Below are 22,640 nucleotides of genomic sequence, written 5' to 3'. Positions count from 1 at the left end.
ATGATATGACCAGTATGATGCCTGCTAGAGACTCCTATCAGATTCAAATTCAATTCTTTTTAAAGTAGCCTCAAGGAAATTGATTATTAAAAAAAAATCTCCAGGTTGGGCTTCAGGATGGATTTGCGGCAGATTCTGGGCTTTGATCTCTTTATGCTTGTATAACCCTCTCAGTTCTTTTAAGCCGCTTTTCCACCGCATAGTACAGCTCAACTTGACTCAACTCTACTTGCTCTTTTTTGGTTTTCCATTATGGATTGTACCTGGTACTACCTTGGACAAGGTTCTAAGCGAGCTAAGCTGATACTAAAAGGTGAAAGCAGACAACTGATTGATCCTGAAACATGAGACATCCTGCACAAACCCCACATACCATCAATAACAACCACCATTTTTTATTCACTCAAAATGGCAGCCCACAAAACCCAGCTGTGGTCAATTGTCAAAGTGCAGACGTATCAAGAAAGCCATCCTATCCTTTGTTATAAGAGTAGAAGCTCCTCTTTGTGCGTGTAGTTGATATGTGGGTGAGCAATAGGGAGTGACAGTAGTACATCTGAGCGGTACAGAGTAAAAGAGAGCAGTTGTCAATCTGGCAGTAAATATACAGTGTAGATTACAGTTTGTCAGTGAATAAAGGCTGCAGCTTCTCAAGACCATAGTAAAGCTCCCTGTTGTTTCCCAACTGCTTCGCTATGTCGATCAGCTCTGCCTGTGTTGATGGGGTACTGTCCAAAGTACCATCTACAGTGGGGAACGAAGTAGAGGAACCAGAAGTAGATTACAGTGGAGTGGTACCATGTAGTGAAAACAAGGATCTGATTTGGGCCACTTTTTTCATTTGAAAAGATCAGATTCCATGTGATTTGTGCTGTTCATACTGTCAAGGATGACGGGTCCAGTAGTGTGTGAAAAACGCATGATCCCCCTCCAAGCTTACGTGTGGCAGAGATAATAAGGCTGCACATCTTACAAAGTGGCTTGATTTGATCCATTTCAATCTGATAATGGAATTTTTCATTGTTGCAGAAAAGTCACGCTGGTTTAATCTCAAGTGTGACATTAGATGACCAAGCGGGGCATGAAGAACAACAAAGAAGGGGGCATTCTAATCATATTGTTGTGTTGGTGTCATTCGAACTAAACTGTAAACTAACTTAAATTGATTTGATTCATGTTACAGTTTGGGATTATTTTAAAACTGTACCAGAATGTTTCATAGAAGGTGATTTTACCTCACCAACAAAACACAATTTTCTGAAATGATCTAAATTCCTTTGATAACCTTATACTGGTACCTAAAAGGCTGATTGAATGACACATAGTTTAAGTGTATGATTAAAGGGATAATTTGCATAAATGATATGGTGCAGTTAATGGCCAACAACAGTGAAAACTTCCCCTTGATGACTGTAAAATGTCACAATTAGGTAAAATGCTACTAAGGGTGCAGCTCAGCTTTATTAGCTCAAATTTTTCATGTATGGTATGTTTTGATACATATTATATTATTAGGGGAAAGTAAATTAAATCTATGCAAACATCTCATTTTACTAAACTGTGATGAAAAGTATGATGTGAAAAAGAGTTCTATGTACTAATTAATGCTTGTAGGTTATTTTCTTTTGCAGACAACCTACAGAACCGACAGAAATAAAAGAAAACATTCACCATCAATACTACTACCTCTCCTGTGTTGTGGCATCTCACCCAGTAAGCATTTTCTTCTTGTTGTTGCTACAGGGACGGATCAGTGGCCTCACAGGATTGATGGACTTCCGTGCTGAAGGCTCTAATTCCCATGTGCAATTTGAGATTCTTGGAACCAGCTACAGTGAGACATTTGGAAAAGATGTCAAACGGGTCAGTCTAGAATATTTGATATAAATTGTCTACTCCTCTGTGATAGACTGCTAAAGGGACACTTACTAAGTGTCTATATTTTTATGTTTTACATCAAATTTAAAGTAGATTACTATGAAAATTATGATTTACCTTAGTCTACAGTAGCTCAAAGATTCAGTACAACTGGACAATTTTTTCTCTTATTTCAGTATGTCAAAAATAACCATGTAGCTTTGCCTTTTGTAAGCATTATACATGCCGCAGCAGGGTGTCCTACCTTTCCTTATTTCACATAGTTAAGCAACTGTGCCATGTCCGAGTTATATACTGTACGCTTTAGACCACAGACCAATCGATCAGAGTTACATAGAACTTTATTTTAGATTTAGTTGGTAGATATGATTTTGCAGACTTACATAACTATCCTTTCTGTAGGTGTTGAGAAAACAGCAGGTACAGTTAAATCACTGATGAAAATAGCTTTTCTCTTAGACATGGTCTCAGTGTGACCACTTACTGTGTGAGGAGAGAAATAAAAGTGAAATTAAACTATATCTCATTTTCTCAAGGTCCCCTACAACCTCTTAAGTTAAGGCACTCAATTTCAGTCCTCAAGAACTGGTTTCCTGCAGGTTTTAGTTATACTCTCATAGTTAATTATCCAGTACATACCAAGTGTGGCTGATTTACTACCAGGGAGGTAGAAAAACCTGCAGGACACTTTTCCTTGAGGATCAGAATTAAGTGTCAATTTTACTAGAAATTCTGTGGGTTGATTGGAGTGCCTAATAAGAACAAATACTGTATAGAAAGGCTTCCAACTATCTATTGTTTTGAATGTGCTATTTTTTCATAGACAACTGGTTCTCCATCTTAACCTTCAGGATCCAAAACCACGCTGGGTTGGATCCAGGTTTTTTTCTTTCTTGGATGTCAGATGAATGCAATTAACTTATTGGTAGAGTTGAAAATCAGCTGTACTCTGATCCCTGAGAACCACGGTCACAGGGCAGTGAGGTGTCAGGTTTGAGGGTGCCCTCTACTGGAGCTCCTGAATTAATCAGATCAATCTGCTATGATCTTCCATTTCACTACACCAACTGCATACTGGCTTGTTTGTTTCATGACCTGAGAGTTAAAATAAACAAAGTGTGTGCTTCTTGCTAATAACTGTACTCACAAACAAAACATACCACTTTGCCTTTGACTAGTAGTCACAGTATGTTTGACCTGCGGTTATGTGTTGAGCAAAGACATTTTACATGTGTTAAAAAATAACATGGATGCTATGAGCTGAGCGTGAAGTCTTTAATGAGAAACGTGTCTCATCTTTGAGGGTTGCAGAGCTGAAGTGAAAGATTGAGAGCATTATTTGTGCACTCTTCTCTTAGCTATAATTTGTTTGTCGCTGTGGATGTCCTGATTCAGTCAGGGGCTTCTTGCAGAATGAAGAGGAATTGAGTTTCTTGGCAATCTATGTAGAGCAGGACTGACCAGAAGCGGTAATGAAGATTTAATCACCACTCAGCCTAACTGAAATCATGAAGCCAATTCATCATAATGTGGCCATTAGCATTAGCTCGGAAGAGACACACTACATGCAGTGCCATGTGTATACGCGCACACACAGGCACATACATACACTTTCATGTCCACCAGCAGTGTCACACATTTAGACACAGCGTGATGCTCGCAAACAGCAGAGACCCTAAGTACATTCACACACAAACATGTATTGTACATGCTGTTCTGGATCTCAGACACTAAGAGCATGCAGCTAGGCGAATAGACAACAGAGGCCAGGGAGCACACTAACATGTGGGCGCTTGTATCTCAAAATCATTAGAGGCAGAAGGGGACAGCAAGGCCAGATAATAGGATGCCAAATGCATTCAGTGCTCTTGTTCATTACCTGGCATGTCTATCTGTATGTCTGCCCACTACTTGGCAGAACCATTTACTGTGAGAAAACCATCTTTTCTGTTTTTCCATAATAGGATGTTTCTATATACATTCAGCATGTTTCATATCCTGCGTTGTGTAAAACATGGCGTGGCTTTTGATGACAGACACCACACACAATTTCCTCTGCAATGTACTGTAATACCATGTCACTGTGTTTTTTTTTTAAAGTGGAGTGTAACAGTGAGATCCACCCACAGACCCACATCCACCCCTTAGAGCAATCCTCATTTTGTCCCCTTCTCGTCCCTCTTCTATCTTTTCCTTCCATTTCATCTCCTATCCTCCCCATCCTAGCCTCTCCACTCTATTCCTCCCTAACCCTTTCCCCATTTCTCAGCCATGGTTTCCTCCCCCTCCATCATCGTTTATCTGCATTCAGTCCATTTTCTCCCCAGGCTGATGGCTCTTAGATGAGGCGTCTTTCTGGTTAGAAACTGTAATGAAGACTGAAATACTATTTCCTGGATGGCTACTGTGAGTTTTCTCCACCATCCAGTGCTGCTGCAGAGTGATCGATGCTATTGTTGTTGTTGTTTTGCTTTCCCAGTTTGCTCTTATTGATGTGTCAGCTCGTCTCTAAGCAGATATTGCTAATGACTTCCAGCTTACACGAAGCTCTTCATAGAGAAAAGTCAGTTCATTTGAATGTAATTGTTCCTTCTAGCCAAGCATCTTGCATGCATCATGCAGTAGTTATCTCTCAAATGTGTGCACAGTAACAGCGCTGGCATTGTTGTATTATTCAAAATCATTTTTATCATTTTTTTATCATTTGTACTATTTTATAGCAAAAAAAAGATTACCCTAACTGAAAGGGGCAACTCCAAATACTCCTCATTTAATTTTGTGGTTAAAAAATGTGTCAAAGTACAATTTTTATATTTCATAAAAACAGTATATATTACCACTCACTTGCTATATGATGACATTGCTAAAGAGCCTAACCTGTGCTGCAAATAATAAACAGTATGGCATGTTTGCCTGAGACATGTCACAATTAGCCCTAGAAATAGAGAAGTGAAACACAGTCTCAGGTAAGTTAAAGGAAACTTTTACGTTGTGGTAGCTCAGTGTGTTTCAATGCTTTCAGTTGAAAGGAGTCTGCCATTTTTGCTGCTCATCACATATATCCTTCCATTTCATTATCTCAGGTAGCTAAAAATGCTTTGTTATCAGCAGTCTAAATGTGGCACCTACAGTAGCCAGATTTGAAGAATAACACACCAGAATCAGCAAAAGTACATCAATCCAAATCTGATTGCTAACACTGGCCCAATGCTAGCCCAGGTATAGTTAACTGGAGCTGATTCTCACCCTCCATAACCCCAACACTAGGCAAATGTATTGACCATAGCTAGCTCTTATTTTGTCCTCTGGTGCCCAAACAGAGCCAGGTGTGCTCACAACTGGTTGCAATCAGCCATGGAGGTTGGATGATGTTGGATGACTCTTATTGGACATCATCACACCTTCAACCAGTACCAGTTGATGTTTTTGGCAGTGGGAGTGGAGGTCAGTTTGTTGCATGTACCAAACCCTAGTCGTTTATAGCTGATGTATTCGTCCTAATGCTCAAACCTATTTCTCACTGGTTCATGAAGCAGAAATGGCATTGAATACTCTCTGAAGGGTGCTTCTCCCTCGCCAACAATAGATCTGCAGGGGGTTGATAGGGCTGTTGATCCAATGATTAATTTGCCAGGAACTGAGATTTCCAGCTTTTAGAAATGTTCTGGCTCCAGTAGGGGTTTTGAAACCTCCCCCGCCTGCTGAGATTTTCACCTGCAGAAAGATGAAGAACAGTGTTTCATATAACGGTAGTACATGTATTCATATTTCTAATATATCACAAGCCAAACTGTCATCAAGAAAACAATATAATCATTACTGTTTTCTACAAATTTACACTATAATATAGTATTGGTATATTTATACAAATTATTTTGCTGTATCTGTGCTATCATTAGATAATTACCCAAGTGTTTTTCTCTAGTGTGTTTTTATTTAATTCCATCACAAGCCACTGGAAGCAGTGCCAGATACCTGCTGAAATGCTGAAATTCCCCAGTCAATACTCAGCATCAATAAAATTACTCAAAGCTCCTATAACCATATCCAATTTAGCATTGAGGGACATGATATCAGATTGGTCAAGTATGCTGTAAGTAAATCACAGCAACATTATAATTTTGCAACATTATAATACTGATAACTGCATTTTCACTCTGCATTAAAAGGAAAGTGTTAAATGGGCAGTCCCCACTTCTGGTTGTCCCTACTGCCACACTGGCAAAAGTAAATCCTCTTCAGAGTTTAAAATTATTGGATGAAAAGTGCAAATTTCTCCATATCCCTAAATGTATTCTCTCTCATGTGCTCCAGTCCATCATAAAAACAATATTGAACAAATGTTACTAACCTTACAACCATCCAGTTCATTGAAATGCACATCATCTACAGGACCTGCTCTTTGTTGCTCTCACTTCATGAGGTGAAGTAAAAAATAATTTTCAGTTCATAAGTGGATATGGTGAGTTGAAAGCAGAATCAGTAATTCATAGTTTTATAATAACTGCAAGTTTGCATTGCTCTCACTGTCATATGTTAGCTTTAATGGTCCAGTGTGTAACATTTAGGAGGATCCATTGGCAGAAATTGAACATTATATTGATACATATGATACCATTAGTGTATAATCACCTGAAAGTAAGAATTGTTGTGTTTTCTTTACACAAGAATGAGACGTTTTTATCTACAGATGCCACCTTCCATCGAGTCCGCTATGTTGACCTTTTTCTACGGTTGACCTAAACGGACAAACCAAACACTGGCTCTACATAGGGCCATTCTCATTTTTAGCGGTAACTGTAGTTTCTACTTCATGCTTGGAAGGGGAGGGTGAAGCAAGAGAGTTGCAGTCTGCAACTACATCACTAGATACCAATAAATCCTACACACTGCTCCATTAAGCCTTTTGTCTGAAGCCTATACTGCAATGGGCCCATATCTATTCCATTTTTATATGCAGTCTTTTTTAAGCAACATAATAATTAACACTGAAACAGAGGATGGACGATAACTCTGCCTGCTGTATACTGCGCAGATCTAACTACTGATACAGATACTGTGCCTAGTATTTTCTCTAAGATAACACATTGTATAGTAAGTAAGTAAATGCAGGATTGAAGGAAAACAGGAAAAAATGTGATCATTGAGAGCTCAGAGCTTCAGTTTTCTTATTACGTTTTCTCCGTGTGATTTTATGTTGATAGAAGAATGAACTCACTTCATTTTTCCCCCTCATGTTTGCCTTTTGCTCATTTCTCTTCCAAGTATTTCAGACTGACTTTTTCTGACAGTTTTATAAAGCCTCATGTTGCTTATTAGAGGTTAGAGTGATAGACTGGCGCCATGTCGGCCCAGCTCATCTCTAGCATATCAGGACAGATAAGATGTCTCTTGTCCTGACTAATTTAAATGGTCGGCTTATTTTTCACTGTGTTCCTGGTGATAAAAGATAACACAGCGGGCATCATTCCAGCCTTTTTCTCTGGGATGGAGGACGCAAAGTGGAATATAAAAACTAAACAAGTTCTAAATGCAATTGTACAGACATTATATGCTCACATGGTTCAGAATCAGAAATCAGAAATACTTGAAGACATATACAGGCGTATTAATTAACGTATAGGGTACATTTACTAAGAATAACAGTTGGTTCAGTAGGCATGCACAGTCTTTGTTAATCCACTTGGTGAGTCACACAAAGGAGTGTGGGTCAATAAGAAGCTCGGTAGCATGATGGGCTTGTCGATATATAAGCACCTGTCGGACTGCAGGGGAAGGGAAAGCAGAATAGCAGCAACTACCTCAAACTATGGTTCAACATCCAAAATGATGCAGTTTAAACGGTTCTCTGAAAAGGAACTGACTGCTTTCTATAAAATTTTTAGGAGCTACTGTAATTGAGACAGTTATGGCGCTATGAATCCAGGCCTATTTGACTTCTATCCCTTTGTCGTTTTCAAGTGGTCATTGGCATTTACTCAGCCCCATTACAGATGATTATTTTACGGTATTGAGCATCATACGCATTAACTAAATAGTGGTCCTGTTATTTGTGTGACTTTTTAAATTGGATATTCCAAAATCTCATTAGCTCGATATTCTCCATTGTGCCTATAGGATAAAAACAAAGCATATACCTTATGTTAGAGAAGGAAACAACTGACACTCTTGGTGACTGATTGCTATGCATATTTATAGGAATACTATCTAAAAGTTAAATCCTCAATGAGCTGACACTTGAAAGAAAGCAGCAGAAAAGAGATTTGGCGTCAAGGAACAAACATTTATTTTCTTTCATGCATCTTTAAGCATATTTTTCTATAATACATCGTTACTCAGTAGAAGTATGCATCTTGTTATGTATGTATCTTGTTAGCATTATGTCCATGAAAATCTAAAATCACAGGTTTTGGCATGTTTATTTTGGGGGTGGTTTGTCAGAGGAAGTTACCTGTATAATCCCTTGACATTTAATAGTAAAACAATTATTCTTCCACAAATTAAATCAATAAAAGCTGGTAATCAAAGATCACAGTGACTCATTCATATGCAGGTGGTGCAGCTTTGTTGTATGTAGTGTTTGTGACCTTCCCAGTGGCGTGTTAGTGTGCAAAGCTCTGTGAAGTAGAAGTGTTCGTCTTTAGTGTTCTTCAGTTTACAGAGCAGAGATTGCTCAGTGTTTTTCTCAGAGGACGAAGCTGCTCATGGAGAAAATAGTCCCCTGTGAAGCAAGCAATGCAGACTGACATTCTGCCCCAACACACACAAACACACAGGCTGGACAAGTCGCATACATCTGCAAACAGATTAACAAGTAAACTATTACAATTAGATTGTGCAGTACTTGCCTACAGAATTGTACTCTCTACCCACATATGGCTTAAGACCTCTCATCAACAAACTTAGTTTACATTTTTCTGAGCAAAGTGTAGTGAAGCAAACACATGTAAATACATACTGCATAACTCTATATTATATTTACAATGAACAGCTGTGTGAACAACTGATCTCCATATCGTTAACATGCACACAGTGTTTAGATAAAGACCTTTAGAAGGCATATTTCATGAGTGACATCCTGCATGGGGGGAAAACAGTTTATATACACCCACACAAGCTGGCGGGTTATAAACATGATTCACTAGCAGTTTGCGGTGGAGCTATACATAGCAATGCAGTGTAAGTTTTAAGACTGAGAGACTATCTGGTCTGCAGATGTTTGTGAAGAACAAAAGATTTAACTAATAATGAAATATTCTTCTGAAGTTGTTACAAGCCCCTATTTTTGCAAGCCTCACATGCTTCTGTTTCATTCACAGCTGAAAGCCTTTGTTGCTGCCTTGTGTATGAGTAGTAATTGTTGTTTTGTCCTGATTGTATAATTGTTTGCCTTTGCAAATAGTGTCAGTGACAGAGATTTATGTTTGTTCATTTTGTTTTCTCTCGTCAATCTCGACTGGTAGCCAACTGGAACATCACAAGAATACAAAATCATATATTTAAAAACGTTAAGACAACATGCTCTTTTTCTTTTTGGCTCTGATGTTTCCACGCCCCAAACCCAACGGTCTATGCCAGGGCAAGTAAAATAGCAAAGGAACCTCAATATTTCATGAGAATCTTGAAGTGTAAAAATATCTCTACTCCTGTTCACTGGTTTTATTTCTGGTAGCTTTTTCGACTTAATATCGAGTGAAATGTGTAATGCCATCTCTTCGAGGGCCAAGTCTTTTAGCATTTTTTATAAACCTTCCCTCACTGACGAAAGTGAGTCATATAAGCTGCCTATTAAGATTCAGCTGGATGTAATTGTGCCAGAATGAGACATGTGTGCAGTTTCTCCTAGTCAGAAATTACCCAGTTTGAACTCAAACTGAGTGCTTCAAAGAGGTAACATGTACACAAATAGTTTCACAAGGTTTTTCATTTAATAAATGGTTGTATTGAAAAATGATATGCGGTTATATTTCATGAAATAAATGTAACAGAAATTGTAAAAATGTAGTTGCTATACATCTAACATGCACACAACACATTGACATTGAAGTCATTTAATTTAACAAAACTAAAAAATGCAATTTGCAGACCTTTAAAAGCTTACTGATAATCATTGTTGTGGAGTACAGTGTGTTTCTGTGGGAAAGGTATCTGGACGAGTCTCCTGCCGATGGGGCACGTGTGCTGTAGACTAGGCAGTGCTGTGGTCAGAAAGGCCTGTTTGGCTTCGGGCCACCATTCTTGTCCTGTCAGCTCAAATCTCATAGACTACTCCAAATGATGTGTCAGATCCTCCAGAATCCTTGTCCGGCTAGCAGAACTGATTAAGAATTGAACAAACATCAGCTTCGCAACTTCAGACATAGCTCAAAACATTGACAGTGTGGAATGAGAGTTTTATGAGAGATAGATTCAAGAAACAAACTCAAGCTGATGTGTAACGTGTCTGAAATTTAAATTGCTTGGTTCTTATTCCGCAGTTTTTACATGAAGAGCATGACGTCTACTTAAGGCCCTAATTATATAACATTGTACTTTTCCTCCCTCTCCTTCCTCTCATTGTCATCGTCATCCTCATTATCATCACCACCCTTATCTGTATGATTACTGGTAAAGTATAGTGTAGAATGCTTACAAAGTGTGCTAATACATTGCAGTATTGTGGTGAAGCTTGATTAAAGAGTCCTAATAGCATGCTAATGATAGACACTTGTTGTCTTGGTAATCAGCTCAGATGTTGACAGACATTGGCCAATCAGTGTTCAATATCACAGCAAATTGAGTCACAAAATGGCAGATTGGATGATGCCTTTTCTTATAGCTCAGTAGCACAGTTTTCATAGTTTATTTACATTGGTTATGGATGTATTAATGAGGTGTTTGCTGCCTTTGTCTCTCAGAGACCTGCTCTATTTTTCCAGTTTTATCTCTTTTCCACATGTATCTGATTTTTGTTTCTCCCCATTAGCTGGCATCTTGGGACTCCACTCGTGGTCTGAACGGTAGCCTAAAGGAGAATCGGATAGAGAGCGGTATGCAGGGAGTGACGCTCAAGATTGTAACATTACTGGTAAGTTGTGGGAGTACGCTGAATCTATTAACACCTGACCTAAGTAGGCAAATATCTGAGTAAGAAAACAAACACCACAGTATAGAGGAAACACATCAACACATTTATGAGGTTGTTCTTTACACCCACAGATTAAGCAATAGCTTCTCTGTTTATAGTCAAACATAATACTGTGAATTTATTTTGATTTATTCTACTTTTCCTTGCTTTCTCAATGTTAATGACACTCAACATTTCCTGCAGATTTTTCACAAAACAATGAGTTTGCATTTAAAAGCATCTTGTCTTCTTGAAAACATGGCAAATTAAGTCCTGTCTCTAATAATAGCCCTTCTTAAGAAAAAGCTTATATGATACCTGAGCTGAGGTAAATAAAGAAATTATTTAATAATCTACTGTAATATACAAAATCTAAATAAAGTCTTGTTTTCTAGTGTCTGTTGGGTTCAGTTAGGATAGAGAACCAACAAGGACAACACAGGAGAACTAGAACTCGTCTAGTCTACTTTACACTGTTTGCTCACAGTTGCTGAGTTTTCTCTCTCCATCTCAACCTGTGGATGTAGAGGAACAGAAGGCCACTAAAAATCAACTCTACATTGCAGCAGCTGTTCTTCAACTAACTCCACCAATTCTAGAAGACAAAGTAGCGACAGACTGATTAATCAATCGGCTAATTAATCAGGCCAATTATCTAGAATTTTAAGATAATTGGCGCCAACGCAAACAAAAAATGTCTTCAGACACATCTGCAGGCTGCTTTTTCAGTGCTCCTCCTTGTGAGGGAGGTGGTGGAAAAAGTTGGTTTCAAGCTCTGTACTATAACTCTCATGCATCCTGCTTTTCTTTGTTTTTCATTATATTTCAGCCATTGGCAGCCCTGCTCACTATATTGGCATCAGCCACTGAAAACCGCTAAGCTAAAATCACTCCCCTCCTCCTGCCCCTCAGTAACTTTTCCTCCCCCTCTCTTCGTTTTTTCCTCTTCTTCACACATGATTTACTTACACCATATTTATTCACATAAGTTCTGCTCAGCTCTCCCCTGGCAGTGTCACTTAATCAAGTAATTTGCCTCTGCCCACTTTAACATCCCCCCTTCTCTTCTCTGTCCCTCTCCCCCTGTCTTCTTCAGCTCTCTTTGCCCCTCCCTCACCCATTTAATTCTGCCCTGACACTTTCAACCCATAAAGAAGAACCACGGTGGGGTGCAATAAATTTAAAATGGCAATTTCAACGTTGATGAACCATAGCAGTTGCCATGGCGCCATGTGTTACAGGTCAACAGTTGCTGAGAAAACTATTTTATTAAGATGAAGTTTAACCTAGATCACCTTAGAAGCTCTTCATAAAGGTGTCACCCCAAAGTTCTTAAGATGACTGACTGTGTCCTCGTCTCAGTGGCCAATCTGGCCCCCGAGGAGATTATGGCGCATCTTGATAAATGACATGCCTGTGATTAAGTACACATACTCTACTCTTTTCCAGAGTTTGAGGATAAATCGCAGGCTTAGAGACAAAATCCACACACATTCACATTTCTCAACATTACCACTGTTAGTCTGTCTTATCCAGAAACTCTTTTAACCAATTGTACAATTTTCATTCAAACAGGAAGAGCCTTTTGTGATGGTGGCAGAGAATATTTTGGGCCAACCCAAGAGATACAAAGGTTTCTCGATTGATGTCCTTGACGCCCTGGCCAAGATCCTGGGTTTCAAATATGACATCTACCAAGTTGGAGATGGGAAGTACGGCTCAGCACTCCCTAATGGATCCTGGAATGGCATGATTGGAGAACTCATTGGCAAGGTTGATGTGTTTTTTTTTTTTTTATCTCAGTCAATCATGTTTAGATTTTACTCCAAATAATTTTTTCTGGGATTCGAGCCACATTGTCTTATTTTGAAATGGGAGCCCAATTATAAGGCTCAGTAAAGTGGAAAAGATTAGAAAAACAATGTATGGGCCAACAGCCTCTATCTGCAAATCAGTTTTCTCCAGTGGATCACATCACAGATTGATTGAACTTGGTCTGATTTCTGTTTTTTGGAGGGACACTGATAAAGTTTGAGAACTTTACAAAAGCTGTTACGGTTCATAAAGATGACTCATGTTTCTTTTGAGAATTTCAGACGTTGTATTACTGTAAGGCACATGCAGTCTCATACTGAACAATGTGGTGTTAAACACAACAAATTCTAATGTGATTACTGTCTCTAGTTCCAACATGTGTTCACTGAAATGACTATCACCGACTGATGTTTTCTGTTTAGAAGAAACAGACTTTACACTTGATCAAACATGAGTTATGTTTCCTCTGACAAACCATATTACATTCATTGATAATTGATCGTTTTCAGCATAAAATAGCCAGATAAATTGGGAGTGGAAATAATATGGACTCCTGAGTTCAAACCTCAATAAAGGTCTAATGATCTCCCTGGTTATTAGCTTCAAAGTCAACAATGTTCTGGGTAGATGACAGAATAGTTATATAAAGGCAAGGAAAAGTTTGGTTTAATAATGATGAAAGATCATTGTGTCAGAAAATGAAAAGGTTTTCTTCTTGTTAAGAGCATGGAGGTGCACAGAGAAATTATCTGTCTGAGTAGGGAGCCAAGAAATACGTGTATTTTAAGATTGTGGACAGATGGTGGTTCTTAAACGTAAGAAAAGTATTACCAGTTTTACCAAAATCAATAGGGTTTTTCTTATTGGGAATGAGTATGTGCACACCAAATATCCTTAAAATTGTACCTTAGCAGATATGACCATTGTTTGGTCAGATGGTGTTTCTAGAGAAAAAGACACAGGGTTTCCATGATAAAGAATGATAGGTCACAAGAGGTCACAAGACAAAGAACAAAAGGTCACAGGGTCACCAAAAGTAGGTTTCTTTTTTAGGGAGTATTTTAAGTCAGACACAACTTTAAAAAGTTTGAAACATGGAGGTCAGATGTCAGATTCTCTTTCAAGTTCTAACAACATAACACAGGCTTAAATCAATTCTTCTGTGTTAAAAAGGCATGTTATTAAGTTAAGTTACTAAAATGAGAACATATGACTCTCCATCCACAGCGAGCTGACTTGGCCATATCAGCCATTACAATCACTCCGGAGCGTGAGAGTGTGGTGGATTTCAGCAAGCGCTACCTGGACTATTCAGTGGGAATCCTGATGCGCAAATCAGAGGAAAAGATCAACATTTTCTCTTTGCTGGCACCATTTGACCTGGCAGTGTGGGCATGTATTGCCGCAGCCATCCCTGTGGTGGGCATCATGATCTTCCTGCTCAGGCGCATCCAGGCAGTGCGCTGCCAAAACAATGCAGGAGGCCATCCACCACCTTCCGTCTCCACTTCGCTTCAGAGCGCCATCTGGATTGTGTACGGTGCTTTTGTGCAACAAGGTTGGTGATATGTTTTGAGTCTAGCCTTCACAAGATGCAAGGGCAGCAGGTACAAATTATGTATTTGTCATATAATGGAGGGCCAAGGCTAGGCATTCCACCCAATCATAGACAAACCTCTTGTCAACTTCACTGTTTCAAGGTGTGTTATCTGAAAAAGTCAGGGTTGAATGAATAACCTGCCTGCTCTTGATCTTCAGTGGTACATCATTGGACACCAAGCACTAGCCATACAGTCCTTAAAGGCCCAGTGTGTAACACTGAGGAGGATCTATTGACAAAAATTCTATATAATATTCATAGGTATGTTTTCATTAGTATTAATCACCTTAAAATAAGAATCATGTCTTTGTCACCTTAGAATGAGCTGTTTTTACCATGCAGAATTGTTATGTTTCTACAGTAGCCCAAAGTGGAAAACCAAACATTGGCTGTTGACTATGCCTTTCATTTTTGCGGCGGTGTCTCCTACATGCTTGGAGTGATCTGAGGGTGTTGTAATCTGCGATCTCACTGCTAAATGTCACTTAACCCTACACACTGGCCCTTTAAATGTGAAAGCCTAAATCTAAGCAGAACAAAAAGGAAGAAAAAACACTAAAACTACTTCAAGGGATTAGAGGATTAAAATAAAAAGTCCAATCAATGAAAATGCATATGTGGATGTCAGTATACACGCAAATGCTGATTCAGTAGTGAGTCAGTTTGAGGCACAACGCCCACCCTAGCATTTTTCTAAAGGTGCCCTTGTCAAGGAGAACATCCCATCTTTACGTCTGGTGGAGATCCAGGTATGTCCAGTTTGGATAAATGACTACTTCAGCAACTGATGTTAGAGCCTGAACTGCATCTATCAAAGTCTGGCACACTGCCTTTGAGCCTTTTTTAACCCAACACCCACTATATTTCAAGAGAAGCTAAATTCTATGTCTTTTTTCTGCCTCCGTTTTTTTTCTCTACATTTCTGGCTCGTGTTCCAACGTTGCCATTTTTTGTTTCAGTCAAGTGGATTGCATTATTTCTTAGGATGACGTAGATCACTTTGATGTGGATCTGACTGCTGATGCAGTGTGCCATTGTCAGAAAGCATAAACTTGGCAACTGTATCCCCCCAATGATTTCATAATGATATACCAACACTTGGCTGTGTTTTGTTGTATGTTCAATGCAGATTAAACTATCCACCCACCGACACAATGACCGCCTTTTTTGCTGCAGTTTTTAAACATGGACTGCCCTTCTTTTGTTCAATGATGAGGTCAGGGAGAGGTATGAAATGATCAGAAACTGTCTAGGAGAACTGATGAAAATAACAGTTTTTACTTATGATGAGAGAGTTTAATCAATTTGTTTCACAGATGAAAGAGACTGCACCGCAGTGGACAGTAAGATCCAGTAAAGTTTCATAATGCACATTTCACATTCAATGACCTTAAGAAATCAGTCAAAGCCATATGTAATAAAAATGACTGATGCCGGAGTGCTATGCATCTGACAAGGCCTTCAGTTTTTTTCCTAAGCTGTCCTAAGGGCGCAGCTGTGTTGATTGTGACACTTTCAGACAAATATGTTTTCATTACATTTCACACTCCTGAATCTTTCAGATGACATTTCTATGGCTTTACTCCTCAGAATTAGAATGTGTGCTGACATTTTTCTCATGCACCTCATAAGCTGTTGGATATTTGGAGAGAAAGAGTCAGTATGACAGAGAAAAAGTGAAGATGGAAAAGCTAATGTGACGAACCAGTCTTTTCTCCTCAAAGAAAACAAGAAAATGATTAAAGACATGAAGGAAAGAATGTTAAAAAGACAGAATGAAGAATGAATATTAATATGTATGAGTACTATGCTCCTTGAAAAAAATGGATTGGGATGTGTAATAGAATATAAAAGTGTGCAAGTAACATTATAGGGTAGATGGGTTTGAATACACTAAGCTCTTGGGAAAATAAGTGATGGAAACTTACAGTAATTACACAAAATCATAAAATGCATAATAGCAGACAGATCCAGTGTTATATGCAAATATGGGTATTATCTCAAAAGTGAGAGATTATCAGCTTTAACACAAATTAATAAGCATCCGTATATTATTGTTAACATGCATAAAGACTTACATCCCTTTTAGATGATGGAGTATGACTATATTGTAGCATAACCAGATCAATTCACTTAATAGAAACACAGAAAATGTTGGTGTCTGTTTTCTTGTCAAGTTGACTAATCTCCTAAAAGCTTGTTTGAAATGTAGTAAAATAATAAATAATAATTAAAGTCACTCAATACATACTATTAAGATAAGAAGCCTTTATTTTCTTGGCTCTCTTATTATATAAACACTAACTGAAACAATACAATCAGTCACAAGACCCTGATGATTATAATACAATTTTGGCATCATTGCATCATACTCACACCCTCCTACATCAGATGTATGACATATAAAATGTTTTGCTTAAATGGAATTGCAGTGCATATTATTTTTTGGTATTTACACTAGATTTCGGATAAAGGATAGCTGCATTATATTCTGTGTAGTGATAAATAATGTGATGCTTTACCGTATATAGTAAAGATTATGTGTTTATCCCTGCACCCCCACAGGTAGTGACTCCATCCTGGGATCGGTGGCTCTGCGTATCGTCATGGGCAGCTGGTGGCTCTTCACCCTTATTGTGTGTTCGTCCTACACAGCAAACCTTGCTGCCTACCTCACCGTGTCACGTATGGACAATGCTGTTCGGTAAGGCACAATACTTTCATTTTCCATCACACTGGTGTAACTCAGATACACTTGATTCTCTTCTTGTGGAGTCTCTACTATTGCTAGTGCGATTTTGTTATTTTATGATTCTTATTTACTGTAAATAGAATGTAGGTAACACTGGAGAAATTAGGAAGAGATGGTAATGTTTTGACAGTATCCAACCGAAAAAAAACAAAACACAGTGCCTGACTACTGCTGGAGAAACAACTACCTCATGTCGTACATAATTCTACCTACTACATAGTTTAGGAAAATAACAAATTCCCCAAAAAACAAAACAAACCAGATAACTCCCTGTTCCTCAGTTCACTCCATCATTAAAGAGACACACCAATGTTGACTCTGGTTTGATCTTTTGCTTTATTCAAACGTTTTCTAGCCTTTTCTACTTCTGTCTTTCTTTTCTTGGTTTGTTTAGCACTGCACACTGGTGCAGGTGGAACTATACATTCTTGTGCAACTAGCTCAGTAGCTTTAGCAATACCTGCCTGGCCAGCTTGTGGAAGACTCCAGTCATACACAATGAGAGCAGGGGTAGCTGATTCATTAAAAGTTGATCAAATATGTATCTGACACATTGAAACAACAGACGTAGCTTTCTCAATTTGATACACGTTATTTTTTACGAGATTCTGAACTCTGAAGGTCCTGAAATTATTGATGTGACATTAAGGAAAGTTTAACTGGAATAATGAGGCTCCTGAAATATAAGTGTAGCAATCTGCTAAAAAGAGAGATGTATCACTCTTTCGAGTTGTTGGAACTACAGAAATTAAATTAATGCTTTGAGAAATAACAGATTTGTTACCATCACAGCAAATTTGTGATTATATGTGTTCTGTATTTTCAATCAATGAAGTAACTGATCCACCTAAATATATAATACAAGGACACTCTTTAAAAATACCAGTGTATTTTTCTCAAATTTAAAAACACGAACAACCTTGATAAGAGTACTTCACCGATTTTGCATTTTTCTTCCCTGTTAAAACCTGGCACCCACATTAAATTACCCACAATTCAACCCTCCCTCCCTTTAAGCAGACATTTGGGTGTGTTATGCCTTTAGCAGCCAATGTAGTCTCGAGCTTCTAGCCTTAAGCAAAGATGAAGAGGGGGTTACAGAAGTCTGGTAACTCACTTATTTCTAACTCCACACCCAAAGATATATTCCACTTTCAAACTTGTAGTCTTAAGCCCCAACTGATGCCGACTCAAATGACATCACTTGAGGCAATTCATCAGATGTCATGCAGCTCCCTCTGGAGCCATAGAAAACTTCATTGACCTTCATACGCATTTCCATATCTTAAGTAGCACTCCCCCAGACCTGTTAACAGACTTTGATTTCCTCTTAAAACTTCTGCATGCTTTCATGTAATCATTCTGCCTTGAATGAATCTGAGTGTATATATCTCTTGAGATATGTCTACTATAGTAAGGTATTTCTCAGTGGAAACACATACAGACGTTTTGTTATTCTGTACACAGTGTGTGGTGTTTTTTTAGGTAGCATACCGTATATTTTTCAATACTTTAACTATATCTGTGATCTCTCATCAGCTGCAATTGGTACAGAGTGTTTGGTTTGTCTGCTTGTCTGTAATTTTTGACCCGCTGCCTAACAACTAGCCTGCCCTCAGTCCAAATGCTATTTGTCAGTGAATCCAATTTGGTGTGCTGTCTCTCCCCAAAGAATGGGCAGAGAGGCATTTGATTGCATTGGGTCCGTCTTCTGTTGAACAAATAGCCACATGTGGACATGTGACAAGAGGGAGTGAATGCTAAGCAGCACACACACACACACACACACACACACACAAATAGACCTTCACAGGTGTGTGTGTGTGTGTGTGTGTTTATGTTTGGCAATTGGCAATTACACTGTAAAAATTGTAATATGGGAAAAATTAATTTCAGTCAAGGTAGGGGAAAGAACACTGTGACCAAATTTAAAATTTGAACAATCCCGTGCTGCAGATGTTCCTACGTTGCTGTTCTCAGTCGCAACTACTTTATGAAACTTTCATGAAATTAATTGTGCCAAAAATCTGTAGAAACCAAAACAAAATTATTCGCATATACTAAGCACACGCCGTGTTAGAGGAGAATGTGGGAACTGCATAGGAACTGCCTCCTATGATACAAAATGTTTTTACTTTAATAGCCTATAACAGTATAGCTTTCTTTATTGCGAGAAGAAGAGCAAAAGATTGCAATTCCAAAATATGTTTATTGGTTTCTTCAACCAGCATTGCAAGCTAAGGTAGGACAGAGAGGTTTCTTTTGCATTTAATCCTTCTCCTGACATTTATGTAAGATACCTCTTAAATTACCCAGCATCAGGTCTTACTTAGCGGCAGTGCATTCAAATTAACGCAGCTGCTACACTGATCAATTACATAATCTGTGTGAGTAAATACACTGCTAAATGAAAAACTTTCTCTGAACACATTCATGCACAATCTTTGGCTATAACTTGCTAGTAGTTAAGTCTGCCCTGTAACATCTGAACTAAGACAGAGACCAAAAATGGGAATATTGAGGGACAAGTTAATTAACATTTTGGATGGATCAGATAATTTATTTCCCCCAAAAAGTTTAAACTGTGTATGGTGGGTGTTACATATGAACGGCAAAGTGTTGGGAAGTGATTGCTTCTTTTTATTACAGAGACAGAAGAAATAACACCTCAGATCTAACCTTGAGATTGGGAGTTATTTGACTTAATGAAAAACTGGCCGTTCTTTTCAAACTTTCTTGTGGTTCTCTGCGTGTCCACTTATTGTTTCAACATCCTTAACGAGATAGTGGGTCCTGCCATTACCCACAATCAAAGTGGTAAATCTGTCTGGAATATCAATGATTGATTTTCTATTATTAAATCAATGTTAATCAAAAACAAAACACACAGTTCTAACACAAGTGGACATTACTGGATTACCCCACAGTTTGCCTATATCTTAAGCTTTTTAAAATGAATCATTGTCTGTAGAACAGGGGTTACAACGTTGTAACCCCTGTTCTACAAACACTAATTGAGACCTCTAAGACCGTGCAGGCTTTTCTGCCTTTGCGTCATTTTTACAGATACACCTAAAGGTCAGCAAAAATAAAAATTTAGCCTTTTCTGTCAGAACTGGGATGAAGTCCTTTAAGGGTCTTGAACCACTGGAGGTATATAAAGATACTAGATGGGAAATTTGCCCTGGGGAACAAATTCAGTATGTCTACATTTTTTTCTCCCCTGCCCCAGGTGATGCTTAGTAACCATGCTTATTTTGAAAGCATAGCTTACTAATATTAACTTTGGCAGTGGTAGAAGTGACGCTAGACTTATATAGACTTCTGGAATCATTGCTCTGTAATGATCTATCTTTACATCTAGCGGCTCAGCTGTTACTTTCCCTGTATGCAGTTTTTAGTCATGCACGTGCATACTTTCTAATTTCTTTGCCATGTAATACATACCCGTATTACATGGCAAAGAAATTTTCCAGAAGACACTGAATCAGGTAAAAAAACAGGTTTCTCGTAAACCTCTCAAACCTTGGAAAGATTCTGAGGAATATGACCTAAATGATAAAAAAAAGGGCGAGGTGCAGTCCAGGTCCCTTCATTTTAAAGTCAACTTGTTTTTTTTTGTTCTTGGAGAAATTAACTTCCAAAAGTCAGTTACTGACACTGGTATACTGCCAAAAGGGTTTTTACCAGTGCCAAAAGAGACTATATGCACTTCTTTTATAGTATGTATGTGAGCATGCTTCCCACGGAGTGTGCACTTTGTGTGCCTGTGTGTTTCTGAATGTGTGAGCATGACACGTTAATTTGGTTTAAATAAAACGATTAATGAATTTTGAAAATAGCATACTTAAGCCAACATTTACATATTTGAACATTTCTTTAAAGACTGCACGGCTTTTTCCCCCTTTTGTTTGCTCTCTCTGTTAATAAGCCTCTACAAAACTCCTACGCTTTAGGACACAGAGGTGAAACAATGTTCTTTTTTCCATCACACTGCAAAGTAAAACTATTTTATGTTTCTCTCTTGAAGGAGTGAGAGAGGGCTCAAAAGAGACAAAAAGTCAGATTTGTTTTATAATGTTTTTTTTGTCCTCCAGGACAATATTAATAGTAATTAGGTGAACTCCTTGACTGAACTCTTTTGTTTTTAATGTTGTTTTAATTGTTGCTGCTTTTGCCAATTTTCACATTTATATAGCTAAATATAACCATGACCAACTGTGCAGTCAGCCATTTAGCGCCTTTGATTTCAACAAGAACACCTTATGGGAAATTAGTCACAAGCACACACATCACACACATTTACATTTACATTGTGTAGTAGTGCATTGCAAAGGAGGACAAACAATGTGTGTGTGAGGGGTCTTGGTTCTACCATTATAGCTAATGAACAGGCTGGGATGAACCTCTGTATTCACTAATCAAAGTGTGTTACAAAAGCAAACAAGGAAAAGTACTTAAAAAGGATGACAGATGTTCTTAGTACATATAGTGTCTACTTCAAATAGTCATTAGCTGATATTATCACATCCGTGGTTCCATATATTCCGTATATTTGTTTGTACAATACAGGGGCTTTCACCTCTTATTACTACTTTTTTTTTTTTATTCAGTCCAGCTGGTGGATCTAAATATTTATACTGTGGTATTTATCTCAAATCTATAGCCACGTGTGGGTGCTTGTGTAGTTACATAAAAGTGAGAATATTTTACTAGTTGCAATAAAGCTGAAGGGTTAATCTGACAGAATAAGCTACATGCCATGCAATATGTAATCAGTTGTTTCTTCCTCTCTCACCCCTGCCAAAGAAAAAAAGAGTAAAAAACAACCATTGCTACACCATATAGGTCTCTAATTAAATGGTTGAATTAGTCCAATATCATCATCTTGAGATAAGCCATTCGATTTTCTCACTTTTTAGGGAATTGGTGAGAAGACACTCTTAGTTACATAAACATTCTGGTGCAACACAAAATATTGTGATTTTCTAAAGGAATGCAGCAAATACACAGAGCAGCATGTCGAACATATCAACCCAATACCAGTCAAGGAAGTAGGTAATCTTCTGCGTAGATTGCCATTCAAATTACACTGGAAGCAAACTTTAATTACGAGGACATTGGCATTCAGCAAATATGATGCTGTACAAAATTGGCAATAATCTCCACATATAAAATACAGCTGCAGCAAGGAGACTCATTTTTTATTGCCCACATGGCATCTGCATAATAAGCATTTCAATCAGGAGAGACTAGTCCTCAGATATAAAGTATTGTTCATAAAAAGTGGATTAGAGTTTGGTGCAGCCTCCATTAGGGGCTAATGCCCAATCATGGGAATGAACCCCATAATTGGTCAGCAACTTAACCTGCAAACCTGGTCATCATTACTGTGAATCTTAGGGCTGGGTATTGTTAAGAACTTTTGATTCTTTAGGTCACAATTCGATATCGATTAGATTCGATATTGATTTTAAATGCTTCGATAT

The 22,640-nt window shown here is 38.2% G+C and overlaps 1 protein-coding gene across 1 annotated transcript in view; it reads left to right on the top strand.

Annotated features, from left to right (window-relative positions):
- The window catches only part of grid1a (glutamate receptor, ionotropic, delta 1a), a 220,790-nt gene that overhangs the window by 187,526 nt on the left and 10,624 nt on the right, over positions 1-22,640 (top strand). Inside the window, exons 8-12 of the mRNA XM_035663666.1 lie at positions 1,744-1,863; positions 10,844-10,945; positions 12,560-12,757; positions 14,027-14,357; positions 16,965-17,103. Of these exons, the coding sequence (XP_035519559.1) occupies positions 1,744-1,863; positions 10,844-10,945; positions 12,560-12,757; positions 14,027-14,357; positions 16,965-17,103 (890 nt within the window). The remainder of the gene's footprint in view (positions 1-1,743; positions 1,864-10,843; positions 10,946-12,559; positions 12,758-14,026; positions 14,358-16,964; positions 17,104-22,640) is intronic.

Source organism: Morone saxatilis, unplaced genomic scaffold, assembly GCF_004916995.1.
Source record: "Morone saxatilis isolate NCDOM2014 unplaced genomic scaffold, NCSU_SB_2.0 Contig19, whole genome shotgun sequence".
Taxonomy (NCBI): domain Eukaryota; kingdom Metazoa; phylum Chordata; class Actinopteri; family Moronidae; genus Morone; species Morone saxatilis.
The sequence above is the reverse complement of the archived record's forward strand: the minus strand, read 5'-3'. Positions and strand labels throughout refer to the sequence as shown.